Source organism: Amia ocellicauda, chromosome 3, assembly GCF_036373705.1.
Source record: "Amia ocellicauda isolate fAmiCal2 chromosome 3, fAmiCal2.hap1, whole genome shotgun sequence".
Taxonomy (NCBI): Eukaryota; Metazoa; Chordata; class Actinopteri; order Amiiformes; family Amiidae; genus Amia; species Amia ocellicauda.
In genome coordinates, this window is record NC_089852.1 from 18,678,767 (window position 1) to 18,702,020 (window position 23,254).

Genomic DNA, 23,254 nt, shown 5'->3' on the forward strand with positions numbered 1-23,254 from the left:
AAAATTTACACTTGGGGGGAAGAAATTAAAAAGACACATTCACCTGGCTAGAGAAAGGAAAGCATTTCATGGTCCATCAGTCTCCCCTCATCAGGTGAATTTCTTCCCTGTTCTGACTAATTAATACAACCTACTGCAGATGCAATATCAGTTATTATCATTCTATACCCGCTACCATTCCAACAAGTAAGCACAAAACCAAACATTAAAAAGGTAATGGAAAGATGCACCAGGAAAAAACAAAATCATTTACATACAAAGCAACCAAACCTGTGCAGTTGATTGCTTTTTCATTTGACTAACTCTAGACTGTGTTTGTGATAAACTGTTATAAGTCGCAGTCTAGCAAATTAATCAGCACAGTGTGGGAAGAAATATAGACAAGCTAACCTGTGATGATACATAGAATACATTAAAGCATTAGTCCATGTAATATGTGTTTTTTCTAGTTAAAGAACATACATTGTAGAATAATACACTCTAATACAATATCAGAGACCTAACTTTAGAAGAACTGTGTCACAAACTCAGTTATGAGCACAGCTCATCAGCTGTCCCTGGATTTTAAGTTTCACTTTAATCAGTGTTATTATATACCCCTTCAAAAAACACCATCAGAAAAGTTCATCCATAGTTTCGTGCAGCACCTTTCTAATGAGCCATTGCATTGCGTTGCTTTTATGATAACTAATATTGCTGTTAGCAATTTTGGACTTGTTTATTTTTAGGTTATTAAAAGCTGACTTTCCAGTAAAAATGCAAAAATAAGTAAAAATATTGTATTACATTGCTTTCAATCTCAAAACATAATGTCAGTGGTACACATCAGCATTAAGTTACATGTATGCCGAGTACTGTTATCCAGAAGTTGTCAGAAGAGGACATTTTACAATGACATACTTATACAATGTCTAACTGATGACAAATAGGCTTCAAACATTTTTTACTATACATTTTCATAGTCTATTAAAGAAGCATAGTCAGACAATTAAAGTTTATGTTTTAAAAGACAAAATCAAAACAACAAAATTATGTGATTTGCGACTTCATAACCAAATGCTGAGGTGGGGCACAACATAAAGCAATTAAATGGTTATTGGAGCAAATTAAATGTTAATATAACTTCTAAAATTACAAATTACAGCAATAAGCAATCAGATATTCTATTACACAGGCTGCAATACAATGTATCAACCTCTGTTCTCAAAAATTATAAAACAAACATTGGATTTATCTATATCTTTTGAAATGCAAATGTGAGTAAAAACCCTATTGAACAATAAAGTGGTCAATAAAGTCATTTGGGACAAACAAATAATAGTGCTTCTCAAGAGATGAAATGCATGTTTAGATTTATTACACAGATTTATGTATTGTGAAATTGTTTATAGCTCTTGTACTGATTTTTATGGGAAAAAAATAACATTGGATTTCCAAAAAAGCTTTTATACAAAACAATAGTATGGGGAAAGAAAGCCACTGTGAGTTTCTAATGCTGTAAAAACAAGGTTAAGGACTAGGATTTGTATTGTTATTTTTACTATAAATTAATTATAATAAAACCAAATACAAAATGATAGTTGTCCACTACTGTTAATATTCAATAGTCACTGCTTTTGTCTTCAGGTATTCATTCAGAGCCTCTTCACCTGTGAGACAGAAACATAATAATAATAAATATATTAGTGGTGAATCCAGGCTTATAGGTTTTGAGTAGTTCACCGCATATTTCGTACTTTGTTACTTCCACTGAGAAAGTGAAAAAATTAAATGTAATGAACTTTCTAAGGGGGATAACGTCTGGGACCATAATTAATACAAACTCCTTGAATATTTTAAGTTAAACAATCATTTTGTTTTATATATTTTTTTCAATTACAGTACTTCTCATTAAACCAGAAATACACTATATGTGCTACTATTTATCAAAGTATCAATAAACAAGTAACTGGATACTGTTTTGCAAAATGTATAGTTATCCATTACTCTAAACTGTGTGTTACCAAGCCTCCTGCTTCTTTTCATAATGGGTATCCCACTGCACAAACGGCAGAGCTATAGCATTGTGGGGTGTACTGACTCAATTCTCACACCCCACAATGCCTGGTAAGCTATAGAAGTTACTGGATTGGGCTGGAAACTCACCTAGGTCTTTACCAAAGCCAGACTGCTTGAATCCTCCAAAAGGGGACGCCACATCAGTTTTGTTGTAGGTATTGACAAAAACTGTGCCGGCCTGCAGTTTGTCGCTGACGTACAAGGCCTTGTTGATGTCCTTGGTGAACACCCCAGAGGCCAGGCCAAACTCTGTGTCATTGGCCCGTTTCAGAACACCATCAACATCACTAAGTTAGAACACAAACATCATTGAGAGGGGCAAAAGGACATGACAAGTAAGCTTAGTTTACAAATGAGAACAAAGTTAATTCACTGGCTTTGAGGGAGTTTTGCGATGAGAATGTTCTATAGTTTTTGTGGTTGTGTCCAAGTATTCATAGAAGGTACTGGCAGTGTATAGCAAGGATTTACAATAACTAATTTATATTAAAGTCTCTTAAGAACTCAAATAATATATTCAGGGAATCACCTATTTTAATTAATAGAAAAAAAATATATATACTGGGTCTACTCATACATACACTGATCAGCCATAACATTATGACCACCTGCCTAATATTGTGTAGGTCCCCCTTTTGCCACCAAAACAGCCCTGACCCGTCGAGGCATGGACTCCACTAGACCTCTGAAGGTGTGCTGTGGTATCTGGCACCAAGCCGTTAGCAGCAGATCCTTTAAGTCCTGTAAGTTGCAAGGTGGGGCCTCCATGGATCGGACTTGTTTGTCCAGCACATCCCACAGATGCTCGATTGGATTGAGATCTGGGGAATTTGGAGGCCAAGTCAACACTCTGAACTCATTGTTGTGTTCCTCAATCCATTCCTGAACCATTTTTGCTTTGTGGCAGGGCACATTATCCTGCTGAAAGAGGCCAATGCCATCAGGGAATACCGTTTCCATGAAAGGGTGTACATGGTCTGCAACAATGCTTAGGTAGGTGGTATGTGTCAAAGTAACATCCACATGAATGTCAGGACCCAAGGTTTCCCAGCAGAACATTGCCCAAAGCATCACACTGCCTCTGCCGTCTTGCCACCTTCCCATAGTGCATCCTGGTGCCATGTGATCTCTAGGTAAGCGATGTACATGCACCTGGCCATCCACGTGATGTAAAAGAAAACGTGATTCATCAGACCAGGCCACCTTCTTCCATAGCTCCATGGTCCAGTTCTGATGCTCAAGTGCCCATTGTAGGCACTTTCGGCAGTGGACCGGGATTAGCATGGGCACCCTGACTGGTCTGCGGCTACGCAGCCCCATACGCAACAAACTGCAATGTATTGTGTGTTCTGACACCTTTCTATCAGAACCAGCATTAACCTTTTCAGCAATTTGAGCTACAGTAGCTCGTCTGTTGGATCGGACCACACGGGCCAGCCTTCGCTCCCCACATGCGTTATTGAGCCTTGGCCGCCCATGACCCTGTCGCCGGTTCACCGCTTTTCCTTCCTTCCACTTTTGATAGGTACTGACAGACTGGGAACACCCCACAAGAGCTGATAGGTACTACTTACCGGGAACACCCCACAAGAGCTACAGTTTTGGAGATGCTCTGACCCAGTCGTCTAGCCATCACAATTTGACCCTTGTCAAAGTCGCTCAGATCCTTACGCTTGCCCATTTTTCCTGCTTCTAACACATCAACTTTGAGGACAAAATGTTCACTTGCTGCCTAATATATCCCACCCACTGACAGGTGCCATGATAACGAGATTATTAGTGTTATTCACAGTGGTCATAATGTTATGGCTGATCGGTGTATATGTAAAGTAAGAAAGCAAGAACAAGGAAATAGTCATAACAAAAGGCACCTGTTTTTGGCAATTGGTAAAAAATAAAAATACAAATCTTGCTTGCCAATTAACCATCTATAAACTGTTGAAAAGTTTTCATGGTGCAATCTGGTATTTATGTTAGCAGTCAACAAATCTTTAATCAGCATTACTGTTTACATACCCATCCTTGAATTTGGAGATAATCATAATGGGGCCAAAGGACTCCTCTTTAGCAATGTACATGTGGTCCTCCACATTAGTAAAAATAGTGGGCTGAAAGAAGAAACCTGAAAAGAATGAATGTAAAGTTTATTCCTTCCATCTAAGTCTGTGCTATAACTGTAGTCTGTCTGATTCAGTGCAGTATAAATATTCATTTTACTGTATATACCATTGCAGACTGGATCCGATCATGCATCTGATTTTTTATGTGCGTTGAAAGATAAAAAAATAGTGCGTGCATTCCCTATTTCACCTTGCACATAGGTCCATAATTTGTCGTAGGACAGTGATTTGATTCGATTTTATGTGCGTTATGAATTACATTGACCAATGAAAAATGACTAGGAATATACGTGGATTGATATCCTTTGTATCTATCACCAATCATCTGTGTGTCTAACCATGAAGAACTGTACAATAATAATAACAATAATGACAATATATGGCAAGCTATCATCATAGAGCTGGGCATGAATGATATTGATGTAGCTAGAAATCTAGAAAGTCTGGGTTAAGCACAGATAAACACCACAGAAGTAACCTAAATTATTTACAAAGATTTGCACTTTCAAATAAATAGTTTAATGTTGAATCGTACACTCTTTGCTTTTGTGTCTTTATGCTGAGGTTTCTGTTACATATCTGTATGAGCCTTCCGTACCCAGATTTGTACACTTCTTTAATATTGGCTGCAGCAAATGTCCACTTTTTTGTGTTTTTGACATTGACTCCAATAATATAATTAGTACATCATTGTTGCTGGAGCTGGTTGAAGATGCCTCCCTCTGCCTAAATAAATGCATTTAAAAGGTCAAAAGTGGTAGAGGAAGAGGGGCTAAACCAGAAAATGCCTACGCTCAGAGCACAATCTAAGACCTACTGTCTGAACACTTCTGATTCCAGTCCAGGCTATGTTATATCTGACTGTGACATGGACTCCATAGGGGGTGGCACACAGTTTTGGGACTGAAACACAGAAAGAGAGAAACCTTAGAAACCTTAGGCTTGCTGGGCTCCACAGTGTGATCAGTGACAGCTAGTTAGACTATGCTATAGCTCTGCTGTTTGCTGTCTGCAAAGAAGCAGATAACTTGGCAGCATGTTGGAGGACTCATTTGCTTTAATCTCTCTCATGTGATTGAAAGTTGATTGAGAATATATAAAAACACAAATGAATAAATAATGACAGGGAAAGAGACTTATTGTAAGATAATTTGACAGATGTGTAAAGCTTACCTGGTCGATCAAGCTGCTTCCCTCCATGAACCAGTGTAGCTCCTTCCTTCACACCTGTGTCGCTGTACTGGACTAGTTTGTCCAGGTGGGCTCTGTGATTTTGAGGTCCATGGTCAGTGGACCTGTCCAATGGGTCTCCGATCTTCATCTTTTTCACCTCCTCTACCTAGGGGGGGGGGAGAAGCAAATGTTCACTTGGAATAATGCAAGAAAGCACTTTACTCTGTCACTGAATTGTAGAACTGTCAAGTAGATGCGCACCAATGTTCTTTCACACAAACAAAAAATACCAGACACATATAGAGATCACATTGAGCTGCCCTCTGGTGTGTACTGTCATTGTCCATAGGAACGTGTTACATTGTATGTGGACCAAATTTGATCAGTCCGCAGAAGATAGTATTCACACTATAGTGATTTAATGTAACTATTAAGTTAAACATGACTACCATTCTAAACATTCCAGATTTACAGTTGTAACGTAAAATGAAAATAATCTTACTAAATACTTTTTCAGTTGATCAGTATGAAGAGTCTGAGAAAGATCAAAACAGCCTCACTTATTTTCTATATCGCTGAACACCAGTACTAAAGGTACATTGTTTCAACACAAATTCTTAGTTAGGTACAATCTATCACCAATCGCCAACATTAGGAAAGGGAGTTGACACTGATTTCTCTTTGTGTTGAATAATGATTCCAATTTTTGAATAACACTAGAGACACAGTTAGGTCCATAAATATTTGTATGACAAAACAATGAATTTGAAAGGAAACAAGTTACATCCAAATTGGGTGAACAGTGTAGGAATTACACCCATTTTTATATGTGGTCCCCTCAATTTTAGGGGCTCAAAAGTAATTGGACGAACTAACATAATCACAAATTAAATTGTGAGTTTCAATACTTGGTTGCAAATCCTTTGCAGTCAATGATTGCCTGAAGTCTGGAACCTATAGACATCACCAGATGCTGGGTTTCTTCCCTGGTGATGCTCTGCCAGGCCTGCACTGCAGCTGTCTTTAGTTCAAGCAGTCTTGGGGCGTTTTGCCTTCAGTTTTGCTTTCAGCAAGTGAATTGCATGCTCAATTGGATTCAGTTCAGGTGATTGACTTGGCCATTGCAGAACATTCTACTTTTTCACCTTAAAAAGTCTTGGGTTGCTTTCGCAGTATGCTTCAGGTCATTGTCCATCAGCACTGTGAAGCGCCGTCCAATGAGTTTTGAATCATTTGGCTGAATCTGAGCAGATAATATAGCCCTAAACACTTCAGAATTCATCCTGCTGCTTTTGTCAGCAGTCACATCATCAATAAATACAAGGGAACCAGTTCCATTGGCAGCCATACATGCCCATGCCATAACACTACCTCCACCATGCTTCACAGATGAGGTGGTATGCTTCGGATCATGAGCAGTTCCTTCCCTTCTCCATACTCTTCTCTTCCCATCGTTCTGGTACAAGTTGATCTTTGTCTCATCTGTCCATAGGATCCTGTTCCAGAACTGTACAGGGTTCTTTAGATGTTTTTTGGAAAACTACCTGTAATTGAACTAATGAGGGAATAAAACACACCTGACCATGGAACAGCTGAGACAGCTGATCAGCCAATTGTCTAATTACTTTTGAGCCCCTAAAATTGGGGGGACCACATATTATTCCTATACTGTTCACCCAATTTGGGTGTAACTGCCCTCAAATTTAAGATGAAAGTCTACACTTAAAGAACATATTTTTCCTTTTAAATCCATTGTGGTGGTGTACAGAGCCAAAATGATGACAATTCTGTCACTGTCCAAATATTCATGGACCTAACTGTACCTGTAAGCCAATAAAGTATTTATTTTTCTACCTGCCTGTCACCATCTTCTGCTGGTACCAAAGACACTCACCACTCTCTTCACAAAAAGATCATGAATTGATTCCTCCACAAACAGTCTCCCAGCTGCTATGCAGTTTTCCCCTTTGTTGAAGAACACAGAGCTCATTCCCTTCAGGGAAACACAAAAAACAACAAAGGTATCAATCATTATTTTGTATGTATTTATTTGGAAACAATGGTTTACCAGACTCACAACTGGAAAAAAAGATTGTATGATACATTCAGTTGGGCATGTTGCAGGAATTAGGTGAAATTTATATTATATCTCTGACATTTCATGATTAGTAAATTTTCAAAGAATGAAGTACGTATGTGTAATGCTGTACCATGTTATATGCTGCATCGCATCAATTGCACACTGCCATTCACTATTTGCTATTCAAATACCCATGATAATATATCCTGAGAACTTCAAGTAAATTGGATCAATGGTATTATAAATATATTGCAAGAAATAAACAACTTGTAGCTTTAAAACAAAATAATAGATGTCACCTTTTAATGAGTGAAGTCAGTGAACCCTATTCCTATATTTCCTGGCATTTGCTTATGAATGTAATTTGGCATGATTTCTCATGATTTCTCCATGTTTATACCATGCATTTACTTTTGCTTTGCCATTGTTTATATTATGGTTTACTATTCCCCAAAATGCTTTCCCACACTATGTTTTCATTTTATCGATGTGTTCATGAGCATTGTGTAACAGCACAGCGTCCCACACCTGCAGAGGTAACTGCAATGCTTGTTTGTGGTCAGTCTCATACAGAAGATGGTGATAACCACATCCCTGTCTTGAAGTCCCTGTTTTGTCAATAAACAAGTGCACAGTTTTGTTCTGCATTGTTTTTGTTTTACACAGGCTACTACAACTTGCTACCAGTGGAGGTAGAGCTAGAGACTTACCATGCGCACTGCTTTGTCCATGTCACAGTCACTGAAGATAATGAGAGGGGATTTACCCCCTAGTTCCAGGGAAACCTTTTTCACATTACTCACTGCACAGCTAACAACAAAACACAATAATAAGCAATAATAATAAGTTAAGGCATGTTTTATTCCTTATGAAAAACATTATGGTAACATTTCAGGTGCATACACTTAAATTTAAAATATTAAAAAACAAGTATCAAGTTTGGTAATCAATAAGAGAAACATATTTAACAATGTTTATATATCAGTTAATTTCACCATAGAAATAAAACTGAACTGACAATGCAGCAGGATTCCACACAAACAACAGGCCAATGCAATCCATAGTAGACTTTTACCTTTTCATGATTTGCTTCCCTATTGGTGTGGAGCCAGTAAATCCAATTTTTCGTACATCAGGATGATCAGAGAGCCTCTGTCCTACCAGAGATCCTGCAAACCAGAAACAGACCAAATAATTTCACTGCCACTTCACTCCAGTAAAAGCACTACGCTGGTATGAAGAACGTGCCACATAGGCTGGACAAGCTGTTTTAATCCAGTCAATGCCATTTGCTTTGTCTGGGAGTTCCAAAAGAATGGAGCACTACTGTTAAAGAATGGTGCACTACTGGAAATCAGCTGGGGAACATTTTGTTGTGCTGCAAAGTAGTGGCTCCTGTAAGTTCAGCTTTCTCATGTGCTTTAAAACCCTTTGATTAGTGTAATAGATTAACTGCAGGTATTCTGGGCTTGATGAGCAAAAAGCAGAGGATGGCTTTGACAGCATGTGAATCAGAGGATGTGGCTTGAAGCAGCACATATATCATAGCAGTGAGCCAAGCTTAGTAATTATTGATTGGTGAAAAAAAAGGGAAAAATTATAAAAAGAAAAACAATGCATATTATTAATTTCCATTCCTACACAAAGTTTACTTGAAGGAAATCTTGTGACCTTGTGGAAGCTTTTCTAAACTGTAAAGTGGAAAGAATCAGTTGGCGTACCTGCTCCTGGCAGAATGTTGACCACTCCCTTAGGAAAACCTGCCTTGGCGGTGAGCTCTGCAAATTTGACAGCGGTAAGGGGAGTTACCTGAGCCAGGAAATATGCAGGTTTTAGAAACAAATGAAGTCAGTGAATTCAGCCTGGCTTTGTAACAGGTTTGGTTTGGTTTATCAGCCTTAAACCATGAATCCACGAATTACTCAAAAATACTTTAGTAGAGATGGAAAATGAGACGTGTGAATATTTGTACTAGTTCCCTGATCTAACCTGAATATAAACTACCAATGTAATCTGTTTGGATCTCATTTCACAAATATGGCATAACTTTCAAGATGGTAGCAACAATTATGAGAAAATGAGGAACTCGTGATTTAGTTTTTTCTGTCAATGTTATTCACCACTACATCCTTATAACCAAAAAACAGTACAGTCAAGAAACATGTAAATGTACCAATAAAACACAATAGTGTATATTACTGGAGAGAGAGATAGAGTGGGTTGTTTCACTGTGGGTTGTGTTGCTGCTTGCATGTGACATAACACAACAGTGAGATTAATTTGTTAACAAACTAAATCTCATTAATATGAAATTAAGTATTTTATGCTGATAATTATGTATTCAAGAAGTATTATTTCAGTTGACCTTAAACTTACTCAGGGCTGGGCTGTACTGACCTGGGCTGGTTTGAGAACAACAGTGTTACCAGCAGCTAAACATGCTGCGGTCTTCCAGGCCAGCATCATAAGGGGGTAATTCCAGGGAATAACGATTCCACACACTCTGCCATAGTAAAAACAAACCTCAGAACATCACTGAAAACCTTTGGATCTCATCTACACAATTTCACTCTATTTTTTGTAATCTTGGCCTCGAAAGAGATTGAGTACAATGCTTTAAACCAATATCAAAGGTACAATTTCTCACCCTATTGGCACTCTTTTCGTGAAAGTCAGGTTTCGATTAGGTCGAGCTTGATTGATGGGGATGGTGCAGCCCTGTGTGTTAAAACAAATCAATAAGTTACCCCGCAATATGTTATTCTAAATGTCAGTCAATCAACAATCTGTAGTAGCTAAATACAATTATTTTAGTAAAAAGGTATTTAATAAAAACATTCATATAGTCATAATTTATCCTATTGCCAGGATTTTGTAAGTCACCCTGGACAAGGGCATCTGCTAATAAATAAATAATAATAATTGAGTTGGTCTCCAATCTTGGCTATGCTATTGCCTTTCTCTAGCCTGGTGTTTCCAGTATAGTGGCGCACAATTGGTGTCAAAATCCTTGGATCATTGCAGAACAGCCACTCCTTGTGGCTTCTTGGGTACCGGCAGGTTCACAATATTAGCAACTGCATCAAATTTGATAGTGGGTCTTGTGAACATTCTGAGCTCCATGTTTGAAATATACAGCAGACAGCTGACTAAAACAATTGTCTCATTCCTCCTAAAAAAGCACAGAATTGTAGCAGTGGGCTGAATTGACTAATTGGCAATTCCAAATTGGGTGAAACATAATTTGAGATTCAATAATAATAAGTAATAAAAAAAAAAAGATTTAAAAAACAAAAAAAAATTAGTTGATCTTTATTTAGTTTTAAAAAGAAATTATGCCACTGTCACTTGGGAATTAAAGAGCTTTACTAAGACCACTTTCTGATACTTTATTATCTTTGGTTTCAGCTGCCAATTGTGTAACAGCCAAACAAAATGCAAATAACTGAAATCTGAAATAATTTTTAAATAATATATTTGCAAAAATAGGTAGACTCACACATTCTAATGTAAAATAGCACAATCTGAAACATTTTGGTCTTTGTCAGCACAAACAAAATTATATATATATATATATATATATATATATATATATATATATATATATATATATGTATATATGTATAAGTTAATAAGATTATTATATATTTGTGTTTTTTACAGTTACAGTTTACAACCAGTGGTTCATAACTCTATAGTGTCACCTGTATCTTGTCACACCAGCCTGCAAAGTATCTGAATGTCTGGATGGACATTCCAACATGGGTCTTCAGGGCCAGAGTGTAGACAGCGCCTGAGTCAATGGCCTCGATAGTGGCCAGCTCTTCCTGGTGTTCCTCCATGAGGTCAGCCAGTCTAGGACACAGACGAGACATCTGCATACAGGGCTCTCCAAAAATCAAAGTGAAATACAATACTTTCAAATATAACAAAGATAAAACAAACCAGCCCATCTTACTCTTCCATATATATATGGTCAATAAATAATAATAATAACCATTGGTTCAAACAATCATAATGCCACCACTTCCCAGTGCAGTCTCAGAAAGGTCCACATTAAGTTTTTTTTCAGTGCACTGACTGACATCATATAAACTGACACCCAAGGAATAAAATGTCTAAGTGAGGAAACAAATATTATTAAAATAGGTAATGCTATATTTTAAGATGATATTATATTAAGAGCTGTCTAACATGTTTATGTCATTACCTGCATTTAAAGCTATAATTAGTGTGGTTAATGCATGTCCATTTCTCAGTTAAATAACAATGAATTATAGATTAATTTTGAGTTTATTGATAACCATTTCCATTAAAATGCAATTTACAGAGTAATTAAGTAGTCAGTCAGTGTGTCACATAGTAATTCTTTGAGAGAAATTAGATATTCTTTACATGCAAATCTCATTAGCTGAGTTGTTTTTGTTTAAATAACTCAACTAATGAGATTTGCTTTCAACAAGTCTCTTTTTTTCATAAGAATTATGCAAATAGAAAACTCACAAGTTATTTTTTCTAACAGGTCCATTATCACCTGTTTGAGTGCCATTTTAATGGAAAACAATAAATGTGTGAGTTGTCATCAGATCCCATGATTTAATTGAAAAACTGACAACAATTACAGCAAGGAGGAAGGTAGGATAGTAAATATAGTTTTTTTTAAGTGCACAGTAAGACTACTGGTGCCAAACACAGGAGACAAAACACATTTCTTTAACTTGTTTATGCAATACTTGTTTTAAATGTTTGACGATTGTATTAAATGTATAATGTGTGCATTTCATGTTTGATACTTTTGTATTTAGTATCAATTACTTACACAATTTAACACTATCTTGTGGTATTTAATATTTTATATAGGCCTACAGCTCTGGAACAAATTAAGAGACCACTGCAAAATTATAATTTTCTCTGGTTTTACTATTTATAGGTATGTGTTTGGGTAAAATGAACATTTTTGTTTTATTCTATAAACTACTGACACAATTTCTCCCAAATTCCAAATTAAATATGAATGGAATGGAATAGCTAACATACATGTAGAGATGCTGATTTAAGAAAATAATGCTGTGGTCTCTTAATTTTTTCCAGAGCTGTACATGTGTCTTACACAACTCTCTTATGTATCTGATTACATAGCTGATCATATTTTAATATTTGATGCTTAACATTCCTCTATATGTTAATATTCAGTTCCTGCTCATTATTTAGTTGGTTCTATTTTTATTTTTTTACTTCTCCCTATTTCCTAGGAATTACCTGTAAATCAGCCTTCCTCTATCACGGGGGTTCATTCGCCCCCACTCTCCATTCTCAAATGCCTCTTTAGCTGCTGCAACAGCTTTGTCCACATCAGAGACCTGGGCCAGGGATACATTACAGATGCCCTAGAGAGACAGAGAGGGAGAGAGACAGAAGGCATTCCATTAAACCTAAGAGGGAAGGGAGACAGTTGCAGTTTGCTACTGCATTAGGCTTTCTCCACTCTGAAACATAGCACTAAGTATGGAGTTTATATTTTGATGAAAGGAGTTGATGCAAGGAGTCTGGAACAAGCTCTCCAGGCATATTATTGAAGCAGCTTTCCTGTGATGCTAAACACAACAGCTGGAGAACATTCTCAGAGAAGCTAAATGCAACCAATCAAGCAAGACTTCCACTTATTTTTAACCTTTCTTATGTTTCTTGTTTCCAATATAAAGATCTTAATTTTTTTCCTTACCGTTCCATCTGTGGGGTTAATAGTTTGATAGGTTTTCCCCCCCTCTGCATCAACAAACTGCCCATTAATGAATAGCTGGTGAGGCATCTTGATAGTCATATTGTTGACATTCATCTCAGCCTAGATAGCATAAAAGAAGAAAGGTACTAATTAGAAACAGAATTGACCTTCAGCTACTGCAGGTCCAAACATGGTTTAACTGCAGAACTCAGAAGCTGTATAGATGGGATGAATCACACCCTGTACTCCAGTTGAGCATGGTATGGCACATACATAATCAACTACGAGTTCCTCCTCGCCGTCCTCGCCTCGCAGCTTGCGCACCAGCATCTGTATGAATTCCTGGAAGGTGGAGGCCATGTACACATCCTCGTTCTGGACCTGGAGCCCACTAGCTCTCAGCTTCACCTCCTCCACCAGCCTGCAGAGCATACACATATACAAGCACCAAACTTAGACACACACTATTGAAGGTGACAGTTTGGAAGTGGTTTGAAAAAATTGTGAACAAGGGAGATGGATCAAGCTGAAGGGAAGGGAATTGGTAGAGGTCTGACAGAAGCTCTCACTCTGATGAACAGAGATGAATACCAGCTTAGAAGTACTTGAAGGACATTTTGAAAAATGTCTGAAACCAAGATTTCAAGCACCTATTGCAGAAGCTGTAATGCAGGGTTTGTATAATTTGTCTAAGTCACTTGTTAATTTTTTTCTATTTCTACACATCTAATACAAAAATACAAATACAATAATGTTGACACCAGCACAAAGTAAGTAAAGTACTTATAATACATGTAAACAAACAGTTGCGGGTTTCATACTGGGTGTATATATTCACAAACATCATTATTGAAGCAATCGTGATAACAGCATTAATTTGATAAACTATGAGCAGATATAGCGTGTGTTTTACCTCACAACATCCATAGATGCTGCTCCAGACTTGAAAAAGTCAGTTGAATCCTGAATGTCAGCTACATTTGTCAATATGCCTTTCCAGACACCCTGCAAGGAAATATCACAGATTCAACTGAAGCTCATTTGTACTATGTATCTGCCACTGAAACACACCAAGAACAAGCCTTACTATTGCTATGTAAAAAGCACAGTAGCTTTGTTTACTATAGTCATAGAATGCCTCAAGTTGAAATTATTAGTTATTTATTTTGGTTCTACAGCTTATGATTTGTAACAATTAGTTGCAATAAACAGGATGAATAAAATGGGAACCAAAGCCATTTGTCCTGATAATTCTAAATAACAGGTATATATATTTTTTTATGTCTTTAAGAAAAAAACTAAATGGAAAAAGTTATTTTTTGTTTTGTTTTCTGATCTGCTCCTGGACAGAAAATACTCTGTTGTAGGCATTTGTTTAATGAAAATGCTTGTATCTGTTTTAGAATTGGTGCTATTTCTCTCACTGAAGTGAAATAAAGAGTAACAGGTTTGTGCATTTTACCCGTATCTCCTCAGCAAAGCTCTTTTCCTCCTCTGTTAGTTCCACGGTGCTGCTGTCACCAGAGTGGAAATACTGAGAGGCGGGGATCATCTTCCCATCTTCAAACTGGAGGTTCTTCACTACCAGCTGGCACAAGAACAGATTTGTAAATCAATGAGGCAAAAAATCTGTCAGGATGTAACACAACAAAATGGGAAAAAGTCCAAGGTGGATGAATACTTCCTATAGGCACTGTATGTTTCTAGAGGTGAAAGTGTTTTTTTTTCAAAATAGAAAGTTTTTAATTACAGTGCTGTCTGTATTAAAGTAAGAAGGCCAAATCTGGACCTTGAATGTAAAAATTATACAAAGATGACCCAAATATGTTAAGATGTATGATCGAATTAACAAGAACAGACCAAAAAATACTAATCATATCTGATAGAGGGCAAACTAGAGAAGGCCTATGTGACATTACTGCAAGAGAACAAAATGGCAATGGGCCGAAGGATCATTACAGAAAAATTCAGTTAGTTAAAAAGTCTGAAACAAGGCTGATTAAGGGGAAATGGGTAAAGGTCCTTTGTAATCCATTAGTCACTCTGAATCAATTAGTTTCTCTTTTCTCTGAGGCACCTACAGTGAAAAGCCTGTTACGTAAAGCAACTGGAGCTAAACAAAACTTGTCAACTGTAATTAAAACCTAAAAAATGTATTAGAAGAATCACAGTAAGGCATTGAACATTGAGCTGTATCACAGGATTTATGATACTTACTCCATATTCCTCCTGGTTCCTAGGAGAGTACTAAGATTTGAGACTTGAAAGAGAGTTAGCAAAACTCATCTTGATTGTCTTTATTTTTTAGGACTCGCTGTTTTTCTATTCTACTCCATGCAATTTAGCCCAGCACTTCAAACATTTTATGACTGTAGCACATAGACTACATGAAGTGAATTACTTTCCCATTTTTTGTCTTGAACAGAACTCTAGGAAAATGAATCATTTGATTAATCAACTGATGTTGTCTTGCCTGATATGTCTACTTAGGGTAGTATTTTGGTTTCTCTAAACACACACTTATTTCTATTATTTAAAAGGTAACAAAATCTAAGAGATATCCAGATGGAACATTAATGCAAAATGTAGGTTCCCACCAAATGTGATTCCAGAAGTGTGTAATGACATTGTCAACTTGTTAAAAATGTTTTAAATAATTTTGATGCAGCACAAATATTACATTATTACATCAATTATTACATATAGACAATTATTCATACATATACATTCAAACTGTCCAGCAATAAAGCTTATCCACTGATTGTTCATGTTTGCACTAACGAAATACAATTTTTGAAGAAATTATAATTAACACAAACAAAACTACCTACTACTCAAATTTAATATAGATACATAAGAAAACCCCACACTTTATTTTTTAATGTAATAGCTACACTAACCAATAAGTAGGTACAGCCTTCAGAGGTCATCCCTGCCACTATCACCTGCAATTACTTATTTCTGGAATGTGAAAACTCTTCATATTGGAAATTATCTTGCAATCGACTGGTTGTGCATCCCTGCCTTAAAACTACTAACCTATTTCAAATCTATATCAAACTCTGAGGGCCAGTGAGGGGCTCCCACCAGAAAGAAGACCACAGCTAGCAGCACCATTTAAGAAACTTTTTGATCTTCTTGCTGCTGTATCATATAATTATACTGCCTGGAGGGCAGGCAACCATTAGGCCTAGTCCTTAAGCCATGGACACTCAGATTTTTTTTTTCCTATAACAATCTGCCACCCTATAGACTTCCATGCCTAATGGTTACTTTATTATTTATTGTTTATTTATTTGTTCTTTATTTGTTTATTTTGTTTATTTATTACTTTTCAATCTAAAAAGCACTCTGTGGCTACCTTGCAAAGGGCACTATACTAAATCAATATTGATTGATTGATTGAATTGATAACAGATGAATGTGTTTTTGGTAATTATTGATTGATTTTGTTTAGGATATTTATTCAATTAACTCATTCACCAAATAGCATTGTTTCTTATTAACTGTGTGAATGCTTTTGATTACAATGGTACATGACAACACATGGCAGCTAGACTGTAATGTTACTCTTAATTTTAAAATCCATTCATATTCTCTCATTAACTTAATTTTCTCGAAGCAAAAATCTAAAATAAAATAGACATCCCATTCAATAGCCTATTCATTGTAAGTAAAATTTAAAAGCGCAATTGTAATCTCAAAGTGAATATTACCGTCTTGCCATCGTTGCCAAACAGGACCAGCCCGTTTTTGGTGACCTGTCCTGGCCTGCTGGCTCCTGGGATATCCAGAGGCTGCCCATCCAAAGAGGAGGCATTCTCTGCCAGTGAAGAACCGTAAAAGGTTACTCTCTAAGGGAGAGAGCAACACTGCATAAGAAACTTTGCTTATTCTTCATTTGAGATATTTAGGCTCGGCTAATAACTAGGGGTCTCTAACAAGGGCCACAGTGTCATCTCTACAGGCTGCTAAGTATGTTCCAGGAACATACCATGAACTTTAAATATCTTTAAATAATAGAATGTATCAATGATAAAATAATTAGGTAAATTAAGTTCCAGCTAAAACAAAAACCAGAAGACATTGAAGCCCTCCTAGTAACTGGGTTTGAGACCTCAGCTCTATACTACCTTGTAGCTTTCTATACCACATTTTTCAGTTCCCTTGTAAGAGCTTGTTTTCTTATGATATGATGTAATGGGAAAGGAAGGGCTTAAATTTAAAAAAAACACTCCCATCCATTTTTTTCCAAAAAATGATCATAGAATGCAATGGTAAAATGACTGACACACCCTTAAGAAATTCCAGACTTGTTTATTATAAGTACTGAAAATTACCTAAACCAAGGTCAAAATATGGCACTATAACATTTTTTTTTTGGTCCCCAATAGTAATTTTACTGTTTCTGAAGCTGGAATTGTAGGCATTATTGTGGAGCTTTACCCACCTGTCCATCTACTTCTGCCCAAGCTCCAGGTACTTTGTCATTCCCTCTGATCCAATTGTGAATGGCTTCAGCAGGCTGGTCCCAGCTAATCTATAGAAACCCAAGCACAAATGTAATGGAACATATCCTACATTTTTTATGTTTGTAATGTAAACTGAATGGAGTATATAATTCAATGTACCAAGTGAGCATTGAGATATTTTGTATTTGGATGATCTTTCACACATTTTAAACCTAACTTTGTAAGGTTGTTATATAAAATTGGCTTCTTTAAAAATATAAAGACCAGGCTTTAAAAATCTAGCTACATATCTTGCCCCTATAGAAAACCATGCTGTTCTCTTGCAAAACAGTTATGTTATATGTCTGCTTTCACAGGAGAACTTGATAGAGGTCTAAGGCAAATTACACGTCAATGCACATAAAAATGAAAAAGCACTTGATTTCCTCATCAGTTGCTTATGTTTGCCCAGAACTACATTTTTCAAATTTCCCTAAAGGTTATATGCTAATACATTACGATCTAATCAAAGGTTTAGAATCAGAGTAATGTAAGATGAAGTCTATTGAGTATTTTAAGTAATTGCTGTACAAATGCTAGCACATGAAATATACATTGCAGAAGACTAATTTTCTTTGTCCAACAACCATGTAAGTTATTGTTTTACGAAATCAATCCTTAAACCTCTGGGACACTCTAGTTCCTCAGTGCTTTTCTCTTTTGTGTAAGTCACCTTTGCATTGTCCTTTTTTTGGATTCCCTCATATGTTGCTCCCTCTTCTGTCTGGGTTATCTTTGGGGCTTTTCCCTCTGCTATCAGCCTCACTGCCTCCACCTGTGAACAGCACAATCTGTAAAGTGATGCTGATGATCATGGAGGAGAATAGGACTGATCTGTTACAAGATTGTGTTGATACAAATGTACTTCCAGGTGATGGCCTCTGCCAGACAAATGTATCCACACTCATCATGAAGTTTTAAAATGAGATAGAAGATAATTCCTAAGTGTTTAACTGTATTGTTACTATTGTAAGGTTACCATATGGCTCCATAGTTATCGAAAGGCCTTAATATTCAGTAATTTCAAATTGTACAAAGTAATATAATAATAACAACATTTAGCTCTACACTGTGTTTTTCTTGACAGCCACAGATTATTACATGTCCATTAATTAAATGGACATTAAAAGTGTTGGTACAAATACTCCTTTTGGATTTCTGGATGCTAATGTTAATCCAGCTCAAACCTATCAGGGACCTGGTGTTGGAATCCACCGCTAAATCAATAAAACATTGACATATTGACCATAAACAAGCAAGACTCATATTATTGCTATCATCACCATGACTACTGTGAGCAAACGCTGCTATTAAATAATCAAAGTGTTGGCTATCATTACCATCCTGCATGTTAGTCTACCAACTTTCTTAGGATGCACTTAATTCCTCCCGGTCCAAGGCAGACATATAGTCTGTTTAATTAAACCACTTATTAATTAACAATCACTCACTTGGCCAAACAAATGCGTGAAAACAAGTACATCAGAGGGACAACTTCCATAGACTCATTTGAAAAGTCGCACAATGAAAGATCTGTCATTGTCACTCACTGTGCCTTTAACCCCCTCTGGGAAAAGGAACCTATTGTAGATGGTGTTTACTGTGTCATCTGGTTCAACATCACACTCTCTCTGCAGGAGGATTGGCCCCGTGTCCAGACCATCATCTGCCCAAAACACTGTGAAACCACCTTTTTTATCCCCGTGGATCAAGGTCCTATCAAAACATCACATAAAAACATGAATCAAAAAACAGGGTGATTTTTCAGAACGTTTGGCTTCAGACCAGAATCTTCTACAACAATGACTCTTGTACTCATTTTATTTTTACAGTACAATGGGGTTACCTCTATCCCTTCCCTTCCATGTTCTTTAAGTAAAAGGACAGATGCAACTTCCCAGTTCAGATCACTTGAAAAAGGCCTTTGATGACTGTGCACTCATACTGCGCTACAGAAAACCTACTTTACTCAGTCCTTTTGCCCCAAGTCAACAGAGAACCTCTCAATTTAAAACTCTGAAAGGGACTGAATTCTTTGGGAATTTTCCCTTTGAGCTTCCAAGCAAAACATTTAAGAACCAAGAGTGAAGTCACCCCAAGGGAAAAAGGATGGGTTCTTTTACCAGTTGATGGCCGAAGCGCCCCTGTGGCGTGGCAGTAAGGAGGGGTGGTAAATGATGGAGCCATGCTTGGGGAAGTCAATGACCTCCATGGGAATGAACTGTGAGCAGAAGGGCATCACATTGAGTTCTGCTCCCACTGCTTTATACTGCATCACCACCTCTGGAATACCCTTCCCCTTCAATCTCCAGCGTGGGAATTTAAACACGGGCACACCATCCTTCTCCGCCTCCGTGGCTGCAACACAGACCAGCAAAAACACAGACCGACAAAAACAGTACTTAACAAAATGCACGAGTGGGATCGAAAGAAGTACCAGTTCAACAGAGGAGTTTCGAAAATTAACTTTTTAGCCACTGCTTATGTTTTATATTCCAAAACTATTGGGCACAAAATGCAAACTGTGTTTCAATGACCAGGCTAAGTAACTACTACTAGATTATCCACAATGCATCAATAATGGACAAGTACAATATCCAAGTAATTACCCCTATGGATTTTCCTCTTTGTTGTAGGTGTTTTATTTCATTGAAGTGGCTCAAGCAGATAAACTGATATTTGAATGCGCTAATGGGTTGTAATAGCCTCAGTTGTGTTCACATTTAACATTATCACTGCACTACCTTGATCCTTCATAAGGCAAGTCTAATGTTTTTGTAATATTATTTTAGGGAATACAATCACCTGGACAAGGGCGTCTGCTAAGAAATTAATAATAATACTAATACTACTACTACTACTACTACTACTAATAATAATAATAATAATAATAATAATAATAATAATAATAATAATAATAATAAGAAGAAGAAGAAGAAGAAGAAGAAGAAGAAGAAGAAGAAGAAGAAGAAGAAGAATTGTGTGCAGTTTCTTTCAGTGGATAATACACATACAGGCAAATATTTCCTTGGTAGTAGCAATAAAACAAATCTCTCTCGGTTTAATGGAAACATTTGAAACAATTCATGAATGTGAAATTGCTTGCTTTTCCACACAACAGGCCAGATTGTATGAAGGATACCGTCCCTGGCAGGGTGTCAGTACTATGGTTACCATCTTAAGGGAATACCTTAGGGAATGGTGAAGTGAGCTCTATCTGCCCTCCAATCAATCAATCAATCAATCTTGCAGACATGCAAATGGGAAATATTGCAAACTAGCAAATTATCTGTGAAATGTATGTTGTATGGAGTTGTTTAGCTAATAAAATGTGTATATATGAATCTATGATTATGATTTCAATATTATTTATTTCTCAGCAGACCAATATATGGTTAGACGGTACATTGAAAAGACATTTCCATACTTATCAATAGTTGTCAGGATTTTGGAATTAAATTGAGTCATCAGTGAATGAATGAATAAGGGGGAAGGTATCTTAAGACTATCCAGCTTCATGGGGCACATGATGTCCTTCTAATACTATTTTGCAGAGCATAAATGTAGAGCTCAAATGAACATGCTGCACTGAAGCTATCATTTATATTGCTTTAAAAAAATGTTTCTTAATCTATTCAACAAAATATGTAAGATACATATTTTTTTACCAGCTAAACAAGAATCTAAAGATTAAATCCTGCTGATATTTTCCTTTTCTGATCATGGAAATGCTGGAATGAACAGAATATTGTTCTTATAGATAGATATAGAAGCTTATGGAATCCAATCAACTGCATATCATTACATTTGAAGAAGGCAAGCTGGCTAGTATTACCATCAATGCTTATGTGTGCTGTACTAATTTAATATAATTTATTCCATTGGGGAATGCACATATTCCTACAATAATCCTTACCCAAAGGATCTGCTTTTCCATCCTTGTCTGGGATTGTAAAAACACCTACAATCTGGTGCCCTTCCTTCACCAGCTCCTTATAAACCTCCTGCCCAAACAGGCTCTGTCCAATTACAGCAATCTTCATGTCTGCTTAACTTGTGACACACCACTATAATTGAGAGCAAAAGATAGGTTAATGTTTCCTTTGGGTACAACAGAACAAGTATTTTGTCTCTCCTTGTTACAAAGTAGGTCACCCTCCTGAATATGTTTTGTTTAGAACAATACAATCAAACAAAAAAAATAATGACATTTTAAACTGAACATGTGTGTGTGTGTGTGTGTGTGTGTGTGTGTGTGTGTGTGTGTGTGTGTGTGTGTGTTCTGTTTCACGGTGGTTGAATATGGAGGACTGAACTGTACATTTAATGTTATAAAAAACCGTTTTATGTCCTGTTTCTCAGTAACACTTTCATTTTCCTTTGCAACAAACGGGTGCAGGGGAAAGGGGGCGTTGCAATTCCGCTCTGAAAGCTCACACGGCCAATCACATTGCCGAGCAGTGTCGAGCCCTGGAGGTTTGACCAATAAAACTCCGCAGCACACACACGTTGAAAAGTTCATATAAAGGTGAACACTTTCCTTGCTGTCGGAGTTTATTCGTATTTTTTGTTTTTCTGCAACAAACATTAAATTACCATAAAGTAGCTTGCACATTCTCAATCATTATAAGTAAAACTGTGTCAATCAAAATACTGTAATTCGCTGTTCTGTCAAATCTGATGTCAAACGTGATGCCTTGAGGAAATATGTGGTGCACGGTGAATATTGTATCATTTGTCGTTATATGCTTGGACATTTTAGAATCCTGCAAAGTTTGATTCCACGTCGACATAAATATATACACACTGCATTTGATTGCAAATACATGTCGAAAATCACAGCATCTACGTCAATGAAAGTATCCCAAACGTTTTCAAGTACGTCTACAATGTGTACTTTCCCATCCAAAAAGATATATAAACTGCATTGCATTCTGTTTTAATTTTATTTATGCCTGTAGATACCTGATTCGACTTTGTTACAATTGTTAAAATGCATTTCGCTATAAGCAATTCTATAAAAAGAACACATACCTTGGAGCTTTTTTGAAAGGTACCCGATCTGCCTTTGTCAGGTGTAGTGATTGAACACTGCAGTATACTGCACAGATGTAATCCGGAGTGCGAATGGCAGGGGTTAGATATCAAGACCGTATCTAACCGAAGGGGAGGAGGGGCATGTACAGTAAACCTGTCAAAATAACTTTTTTTTTAAAGATACAGTTACGTGGACACTGTAGACAACGCATGCGAAAAGGGCACTGCTCTTGTAACACAATCTGTGTTCTCCAGTCATAACCATAATGTCTTATCAGCTTTTGACTCCTCGTTTGGATAATTTCAATCATTGTCATGCTGGACTATCCATTCGTGGAGCTCCATGGCAAGGGGGAACCAGGTTTTTGGCCAAAATGTCCTGATTTGTGGTGGAGTTGGAGAGGAATAACCAAGCATTTATCTTCATTTTATTATTATTATTATTATTATTATTATTATTATTATTATTATTATTATTAAATACATGTGGAATTCCTATGATTGAACTTTATTAATGCTGCATGCATGCACTACATAGGGCAACCTCAGATAT

The 23,254-nt window shown here is 36.8% G+C and overlaps 1 protein-coding gene across 1 annotated transcript; it reads right to left on the reverse strand.

The window, feature by feature from the left end:
- Positions 1-693: 693 nt before the first annotated feature.
- On the reverse strand, positions 694-22,813 carry aldh1l1 (aldehyde dehydrogenase 1 family, member L1). The gene is made up of 23 exons (XM_066698375.1): positions 22,699-22,813; positions 21,581-21,731; positions 19,788-20,022; positions 19,215-19,380; positions 18,338-18,439; positions 17,604-17,693; positions 16,870-17,007; positions 14,616-14,741; positions 14,067-14,158; positions 13,427-13,574; positions 13,154-13,273; positions 12,691-12,818; positions 11,136-11,286; positions 10,079-10,149; positions 9,829-9,934; positions 9,153-9,240; positions 8,507-8,600; positions 8,142-8,241; positions 7,246-7,344; positions 5,352-5,517; positions 4,075-4,180; positions 2,146-2,345; positions 694-1,649 (listed from the first exon to the last, which is right to left on the reverse strand). The coding sequence occupies exons 2-23, from the start codon at positions 21,705-21,707 to the stop codon at positions 1,594-1,596; spliced, it is 2,709 nt and encodes a 902-aa protein (XP_066554472.1). The 5' UTR covers positions 21,708-21,731; positions 22,699-22,813; the 3' UTR covers positions 694-1,593.
- Positions 22,814-23,254: the final 441 nt, after the last annotated feature.

Excerpts from the sequence above, each read along its gene's own strand:
- aldh1l1 (XM_066698375.1), bottom strand. The coding sequence starts at position 21,707 with ATGAAGATTGCTGTAATTGGACAGAGCCTGTTTGGGCAGGAGGTTTAT. Across the intron at positions 8,601-9,152 it reads CAACATTCTGCCAGGAGCAG|GATCTCTGGTAGGACAGAGG; the intron begins GTACGCCAACTG and ends TCTGGTTTGCAG. Across the intron at positions 5,518-7,245 it reads ATCTTTTTGTGAAGAGAGTG|GTAGAGGAGGTGAAAAAGAT; the intron begins GTGAGTGTCTTT and ends CCCCCCCCCTAG.